General features: G+C 42.3%; 1 protein-coding gene across 5 annotated transcripts; it reads left to right on the top strand.

The window, feature by feature from the left end:
* Window positions 1-1097: 1097 nt before the first annotated feature.
* On the top strand, window positions 1098-6537 carry MRPS33 (mitochondrial ribosomal protein S33). 5 transcript variants are annotated; one of them, XM_062010871.1, is made up of 3 exons: window positions 1098-1179; window positions 4300-4555; window positions 6193-6537. In XM_062010871.1, the coding sequence occupies exons 2-3, from the start codon at window positions 4341-4343 to the stop codon at window positions 6296-6298; spliced, it is 321 nt and encodes a 106-aa protein (XP_061866855.1). In that variant the 5' UTR covers window positions 1098-1179; window positions 4300-4340; the 3' UTR covers window positions 6299-6537. The 5 variants fall into 5 exon arrangements, with proteins under 5 accessions (XP_061866855.1, XP_061866844.1, XP_061866878.1 ...); XM_062010860.1 differs by lacking the exon at window positions 1098-1179 and adding an exon at window positions 1192-1428; XM_062010894.1 differs by lacking the exon at window positions 1098-1179 and adding an exon at window positions 1192-1416.
* Window positions 6538-8224: the final 1687 nt, after the last annotated feature.

Below are 8224 nucleotides of genomic sequence, written 5' to 3' on the forward strand. Positions count from 1 at the left end.
GATATAAATGTAAATAAGAATAATTATGATCTTAGTCCATAGTCTAAAAGTCATGATTGCTTAATTAACAAAATGGCCAGTTTTGGCTGAAGGACGATTTTAGCTCAGGAACAGGGTGAAAGAAACACTTAAAAGTTAAAAGCACAGTACGCAGCAATGTGAAAAGGCAAAAATATAGGAAAAAACATATTGGGAATATGTAAAAAAATTAAGACTACAGGAAATGTATGAGTGATGTTACTACAATGCTGAAGTCATATGACTAGATAGAGATGGTAAAATAGCACAGAAGTGACAAAGAAATGGTAAAAAATTCTATTTCTTCCTTAAAAAGTTAAAAGGAGGGGCAATTTATTATCTATGGGGAGAGGGGAAAAGGGGAAAAGGGGAAAAGGAAAAGGGAGCAGCACTTTTCAGACTATTTGTAACAAAGACGAGTAACAACATCTACTGTAACATTTTATATGCAGGATATCTGGGGAAATTTTGTGTAAGAATCCTTGAACAAGCAGCAAAAGAAGTATTAGGAATGCTAATTTTAACAAATCTTGGAAAATGAAGGAAATTACGGTTCATGGTAATGCTCCACGAGTGCGAGGAAAGTGTTTGGAATGCCTAGAGCAGCCCCTGGAAAAGGTGACAAAATCAAGCAAGCAAGGAACGATACATTTAATGCTGGTCAGCACACTTTCTTCAAGAAAACAGATACAAAGGCATCCACATTCTTTTGATGGCACCACACGTTTGGCTTATGAACGCAACTGTCATTTACTCAGACGTTTGCAGAGAGCTTAATTTAGACCTCCTAGCACTGATTAAAAATTGGCATAAATCGCGCCTGGAGCGGATGTTTGTGAGGGGCTGTCAGAACTGGTGGTGTTATGAGGCCCGGTTTCTCGGCTTCCCCACTGGCTCCCTGGCCAGGGTGTATGAGTTTGTGTGACCAAGAGGCGGGTGCAGAACACCGAAGGACCACTCAGCGAATGGAAGCGGAGACCGGCCCGAGGCCAGCCGGGGAGAGAGAGGCTACTGCGGCAGGAGGGAAACCGCCGCCGCACCGCCCACAGCTCAACGTCACCCGCCGCGACGCCTCGGCGGGGAGGCCCCCGCGCATGCGCCGCTGTTGACGCCCTGGTCCGCTGCTTTCCGGCTTCACCTCGCCGCTTCGCTCCGTCGCTGGTCAGACCAGGGCAATGCTAGCGAACGGGACGGGCTTGGGGGAGTGGGTTCTCGCCGCCCTGGTGGAGCGGGGCTGGGGGCCTGAGCAGAAAGCGGAGAAATAGGGCTCCAGGCTTCCGCCCTGGAGTGTTGGGCCGAGCCCGCGCCGCCCCTCGCGCCCTGAGGCGGGATCCCGGGAGGGCAGCGCGGGCCTCTGGCCCCGGGGAGCTGCTGGCGCCCGGCAGCTCGAGGCGCGGGGTGAGCCTGCCGGTGGGTTTCCATGCCCTCATGTAGGGAGGCAAAGCCGCGGAGCTGGAGTCGGTGGGACTGGTGGGGGGGCTGATACCAGACTTCAGAGACTTCTCGTTTGTAGACATCTCATTATTGACACCCCTACCCCCCCGCCCCCGCCAAATCCCTCTCCTCCTTTACTATTTCATACGAGGATGATGAGAGAATTGCCACCAAATGGATAAAAATGCTTAAAAGCGCCAGTACCCGCTTATCTGTTGTGCAGACCGACAACTGCGGCCGAGAAGGCCTTAGAAATCAGCATGCAAAGAGGCCAGAGGAGGGAGGTTGCATGTTTTGGCTATAAATCTTGGGGCAGAGCAGACAAACAATTTCAAAGCAGTTTCAGCAAGGCCACAGGGCCCAAAGTAAAATAATTGCTTCATTAACCATGTAATAAACATTACAGTTAACATGCCTTTGACATCCCTAAAAATGATAATGAGCTTAAAAAGGGGTATGTGCTGAAGAGATATGACTGCTCCTCAACTCTCCTCCCAAATCATGCTAAACGTCACCTTGTTGGGCATGTGTAACAGGTAGGCAGGTAGTTTTTTTTGTAAAGTATATAGGGAACGTTCTTTCATTTTTCAGAGTGCAAATGTGAGGAGGAGAGATTCACCTATGCACCCAGCTCTGCAATAAACTCCCGTTGGCTTTCTAAACTATAAAACCTGTTTTGGAGAGTCCTTTCCTGTTTAAGTAGCAGGGCTGCACTGGGCCATGCCTGGCTTCATGCCCCTCTGGGTGGCTGTTGGCCTGGGGACAGCTTTCTGTTTGTGGTCACGGACAAATCAAAAGTAATGTTAGAAACGGAAAGTTGTTCTGACATATTCTGAGAGAGAAGGAAATGGTCAGAGGCAAGCTAGTGGGTTGAAAAGAAAAGTCCCAGCCTAGGATGGAAAAGCAAGGCTTTGAGTAGCAAGAAGGAGTGGGGGCAGGTGAAGCAGCAGCACTGCATGGTGGGTTTGCCTTTGGCTTAGCTGTATTAATTACCAGTAGATGATCCGAAAAATGTCAGTGTGGCAAGAGCAAGACTGTTCTGGTAGTGCCTCACGGAATCAGAGGTCACCTTAACACAGGCTTTGGATAGCTCTGGCACTTGGGAGTTTCTAGCCTCTGCCTTGTCTGAGATTGGGTGGGATTTCTGGAAGTCCCTTTGGCATCGGCTACTGAGATTCCTTTAGTGATCCTGAAGTGAAAAGCAGATCCCTCAGACCTCTGGTTTGCATTGTTTAGGAGGTAAAGGTGTTTTTATTTTAAAGTTGCAGTTGGAGGAAACAAAGTTTCAGTTGAGTCTGGTGATACTTTCGGGTGATGTCATGGAAGAATTCTGGGGACAATTTGTTGCTCTGTCTCTGCAGGAATTGTGACAGGCTGTTTGTTCTGAAATGGATGATTTAGCAATACTTTATGATTGTTTTCCCCATGTAATAGATGCTCAAGCTGAAGTGCTGTCCTGTGATCATCTAAGAGCTTCTATCTTATCACACTATGTGATCAGTCTTAGCTTGGTGTCTATTTACCTTCCTTTTTTTTACTCTTTCCATTATTCTCTTTGATTCAGATTACTTCTATAATTTTCATGCTTGATTTTTTTCTGGTGCTTTGCTAACAGGAGTAAGTTAAAGTAGGTGGTTGTACATCAGGTTTTCCAGTGGGCAGATGTATGTAGGTGAGGTTATGAATACTTCACATTTGTGCTATTAAACAACAGATTCCCTGTTATACTGACATGGACTTAGCCTTGTCCTGCTGATTACTCTTGTCCTTGCTCCATGCTCTTTAATTTTTCATGCTCATCTTCTGGAATCAGCTGTGCAGTACTTCTTAAAACAAGAATTTTAAACTTTAAAGTAAGTGTAGTGCACTTGAACAAACCCCACTTGATTTCTCTGGAGACTTGTGTCATCATTTATTAAAAAGGCACAGTACATGCAATATACAGCTTCAAGTACAGGTTTATGTGACTCTTACTTTGGTCTGTTGTATCCCATTCTGCAAAGAAAGAGTAAAGATAAAAAGAAGAAAAAGAAAATGGGGAGGGGTAGGAAAGCTGAGAGAAGACTCTTCTCCGTGCTCCTTAAAGACATCGTGAATGTTGTCTCTGCTATCTCAGTAACACTCGTTTTGTCCTCGGAGCATTTTTGTTGCAGAGGTGTCTTTAGGTGGGAGATGACTGAAAGAATGAGAAGCTGATGATTTGGGACTTTCTTGAAAAAAGGAATCTAGCATGGGGAAATTATTTCTGTCCTCTCTTAAAGAATAGATATCAGGAGAGATTGAAGAGAGAATGGAGAGAAAGCTGATGGAAATGATCAAGGGAAGGGAGCTGGGATGTGAAATATCTGTGATTCATAAAGAAACATGATTTATTCGTTTTTACAGCTAATAGGCCTTTTGTGCCAGATGGACTATAACAGTGTCCATACAATGTTTTAAATAGGGTGAAAAATTTTCATGGTAAAAACTTCCATCTTCTTCAATATGTTTAAGTGATGGCTTACCTTGTGCTTGTGTAGAAGTCAGAGGCATCCCAGTGGGCACGATTTTTGGCAGAGTGCACACTATAGTTGTTTCCATGACTGATATCTAATGGTAGCCTTAAGCAAGCTAAGCTGGATCTGCTAATAAACTAGCCAAATTATGGTTCGGGGTAGGTACTCTTATAGTCTGTCCATAGTGTCCTAGTTAGGCTGGTAACTAACTGAATTAGTGCAACCATTCCTTATATGCAGGATGATATACTAAGAATTAGACTGACTTCATGCAAGGATGCTTCAATTCTGGGATAGCTTGCAATAGTCAATTATCTTACGGTTGTGGCTTCTTTTGTGTTTTCTTTTGCAGGAAGATCTCTTTGTCTATGTGTGTCCACTCTTCCTTGGGAGATGTCCAGTGTTTCCAGTTACGCGCTTCGAATGGCTCGACTGAGTGCTCAGATATTTGGAGAAGTTGTCAGGCCAACTGACTCAAAATCTATGAAAGTAGTGAAGTTATTCAGTGAGCAGCCTTTGGCCAAGAGGAAGGAGGTCTATGACTGGTATCCTCCTCACAACACCTACTATGCCCTCATGAAGAAACTTCGTTACTTTGGTCTCTACAGGTAATCTCTGTGTTTATAGGTGGGAGCAGGACTGGAGACAGGAAAGGGTTGGGGTTTTTTTACCTTAAGGGAAAGAGAAACGTAGGAAAAGGTTTTGTTTAGAATATGAAGCATAAGGAAATAAGCACTTGATTGTTGTACAGAAGGCAAGGAGAGTAGGTGACCCCAGTCTAAGTAACTTTTACCATAATTAGAACCTTTTGTGAGAGATTTTAGGTGTAGTTATGGGCAAATAGCTCTTGCTTGGCTTTGTGGGAAAGAGAAGAGAGCGTTCTCAGAGAAGAAACTAATATGGCAAATAAATGTGTTACCTTAAAAAAAAATGCACTGAGATGATCTTACCTTGTATTCCTCATTCATTCAACAGCTAATAAGTGAAATTTAGAAGAGAAGGAAAGTCTCTTTTATGCTGGAGGGGCTTTTATCCTTTAAAATTAAGTTAAATTAAATTCAAATGTGGTTTAAATAACCTTGTTAATTCCAGCTTTAACCAAGCCAGTTGTATTAACTTCTAAACAAATTTTGACAGTCTCAAGTAGGAAAAACTACACTGCTATAGAACATCATCAGGAGTCAAATGCAGTTCTTTCACTTCAGTCAGGTAGCACTAAAGAAGTCTGTTATTAGAAGTGAGGCTACTCATCCTCTATGAAGTCAAAACACATTAATTTCTGTCGTTTAGTAACACAGCACTAGCCATCAAGAATTGAATCCATGATGCTCTTGGCTTGAGTGGGCACGCAAACACTTTCTAGAATAGCTGTTTTTTGCCACAGAAAGCCTCAACAACACGGGAATGCTCTTTATTCTTTTCCTTACCCTCCTAATCTCAAGTTCCTTCTCTGGCTGCTCTGTATACAGAGAGCTTGTAGAGGATTGGGTTTGCTGGTTGGAAATTTGTAATGAAGAGTCATAGACTAATAGGGGCTGATAATAACTGGTAAGCTTTTTGTTTCTTTTCTAAAAAAAATGTGTTTAAAAATAGCAGTGCAGCAATCTTAGGCCACTTAGGATGCAGTTGTGACTTTTGAAAAACACCTTTGCACTGAAAAATGCAGCTAATTGAGGGTTCATTAGCTCTGCCAGCCCCTTTATAGTCCTTCCTGTTTTATTATACTATTAAGGTTCTGCCAGTAGCTGATATTCTCTTCATAACTCATTCTTGAAGTCACCTGAGAGCAGTGTCATGTACTGTAATTACCACTCAGCATGCTTCTGTTTTCGTAGAAGCTAATGACCTCAACTTAGTAGCTAGCAGAGAATCACAGTGTGCTGTTGCTGGTCTGCTGAGTTAGGTGAGAAAGGGGGAAATTCTCTTTCTTGTCTCTTGCTGATTTTTATATTTTAGTGCTCATTTAAACACAGTGGACTGATAAATGCAAGGAAATAATACATATATGCACACACCATTTGTTGCTGAAAGGGGCAACCTTGTTACTTCTGAAAGTACCAGAAGAAATCTTTCTTGTTACTCAGTCCAAAATTACTGCTAGCAGTAACATTGAATACATTGCAATATGGACCTTCCTGTTAAAATATGTTTTGAGGGTTTTGTTTATTATCAGACACTTGCAAGTACCTTTCATGTGTAGGTATTCCAAGAAATTGAGTAAACTTTTCTTTCTTTCCCCATCTAGGGATGAACATCAGGACTTTAAAGACGAGATGAAGCGATTGAAAAAACTCCGTGGAAAAGCAAAACCAAAGAAGGGGGAAGGCAAGAGAGCTCTCAAGAAGAAATAATGCCACTTGAACCATATAATGAACTACTCTGGAGAGCAGCTGCAATCCAGGCTTTCTGTTCCCAGCTGGAGAGGGGCTTGGCATGTGAGCCATGCGCAGGGCACAAGAAATGCACTGTGAAATACTGGAGTCCACCTTGGGAATTGATGTAGTTTAAACATACTGTGTATTGTAGCACACTGATTTGTTGGAGCTCTCTCTTACTGAAGGAGTAAAAACAATAAAAATCATAAATAAGTGCTCTGTGTTGGTTTGGGGCTTGGTTTTTTTGCAAACACTTGTAGATGTTTCTGTTTTTCTGGATCCAGACAATTGTTTGCTTTTCATTATCTGATTTACTGTCTTTGGTTTAATATTGACAGTCTTGCATGTGGCCACAAAAAAAGAAGGTTTCCTGCTTCTACTGCTGCTTATCATCTTACCTATCAGTGAGTTTCACTTCAGGTAGCTTTAGTGTTAATTTGGTTTTTAAGTTGGTGTTAGAATCTGTCCTGCATTTTGCACTGGACAATACTTCATGGCCCACTGCCTGCCCACAGCACTCTCATTGTGCCCTGAATATGTAGATACTGCAAAGAACAGGCTGAAATATGAAGACTTAAAGCTTTTCCAGTTTGAGACCCCCAATAATCAAAATACAATACTTAAATGCAAAGTAAGTAAACTTATGTTGATTGCCTGGAGGACACGTATTGGTATACTTCATAAGGTAATGAATGGTCTTCCTGCTATTCAGTATGTGGCTTTATCACTAGGCTTCTTCAGTGCTGCTAATATTAATGACTGCATATGTCTACCATCCTTACCCATCAGTCCCTATCAGGGAATAGAAAGCACAGAGTGCAGCTGTGCTGGTGTGCCTGGACACCATGTCTGTGTGTGCACCCTGTAACAGCATCTTTTAATTTCCAGACCATCTAAGCTTAGAGGAATACCCTTAAGATAGTAAGGGTCTAGTAAAAAGGGAGTGGCTGGTGCAGAAAATAATTGTGCAGTTAGCTTGGGGTATGCTTGATTTTTGCCTACAGAGGCATTCCAAAGTAGAGAGCAGTACTAACCTGACATTTCTAAAGTAAGGTTATTTAAATGCAAATGTATTTGAAGGGATGAGTCCGATCATTGAAATCGGTGGATCTACATAAATTTGTAACAGCTCAACAACTGTACTTAAGCAAGGTTATTAATTGAAGGGGTGTTCCTTGCATTAAAGGTATTTCTGGTGAGCTGTGTAGTTGTTTTTCAGTATTCTGAGTGTTACCTGGTTTTCTAAGCCCTAAGATAAGCTGATTTGAGGAGATGAACAGTGTTGTGGAGAAGCACTTGAATTCTTATCACAGTTAATTAAATGCTACAAAAGTTAGTGAAATATATATCTGTAGTGGTTCAGTTTCTTTAGTCTAATTTAAATTCCTTTTAGTAACTTAGAACTTCTGCTTAACAATGTGCATGTGGCATTTTAATGTTCTCTGTGTTGTCAGTGGGTTGTGACCTGTCAGGTACTAATGTACACACAGCCTGGGATGGGCCCCTTGAGAAGCACTTGGTTCCCAGGATGTGTGTGTGCAGCCAAGGGGAAGTGGTCTGCTTCCCTTAAATTTCTCTTCATAAAGAAGGGCAAGATGGAGCCACTTACTATGTAGGAGAAGGAATGGCCTGAGTAGGGAGGTTGCTGCTACCTGATCCTGTCTTGCTGTGTCAGTGAGGAGTGAAGTTGCTTAGTTGGAGAGAGACCACTTCTGAACCTCTTCAGCAGAATTACTGTGGCAGCTTTGGACAGCTGGTGATTGTCAGCAAGAACTTGATGTCTTCTAAATTAAAGAACAATAAGAATGTTTTCCCTGCAATTTAAGATGGAACATCAACAGCATCTTGGGTTTTTTTGTTCCTGTGAAACTTAAAGCTTTCACAGTGGAAATATGCAAGAGA

Source organism: Colius striatus, chromosome 1 (genome assembly GCF_028858725.1).
Source record: "Colius striatus isolate bColStr4 chromosome 1, bColStr4.1.hap1, whole genome shotgun sequence".
NCBI classification, from domain to species: Eukaryota; Metazoa; Chordata; class Aves; order Coliiformes; family Coliidae; genus Colius; species Colius striatus.

Excerpts from the sequence above, each read along its gene's own strand:
- MRPS33 (XM_062010871.1), top strand. The coding sequence starts at position 4,341 with ATGTCCAGTGTTTCCAGTTACGCGCTTCGAATGGCTCGACTGAGTGCT. Across the intron at positions 4,556-6,192 it reads CGTTACTTTGGTCTCTACAG|GGATGAACATCAGGACTTTA; the intron begins GTAATCTCTGTG and ends TTCCCCATCTAG.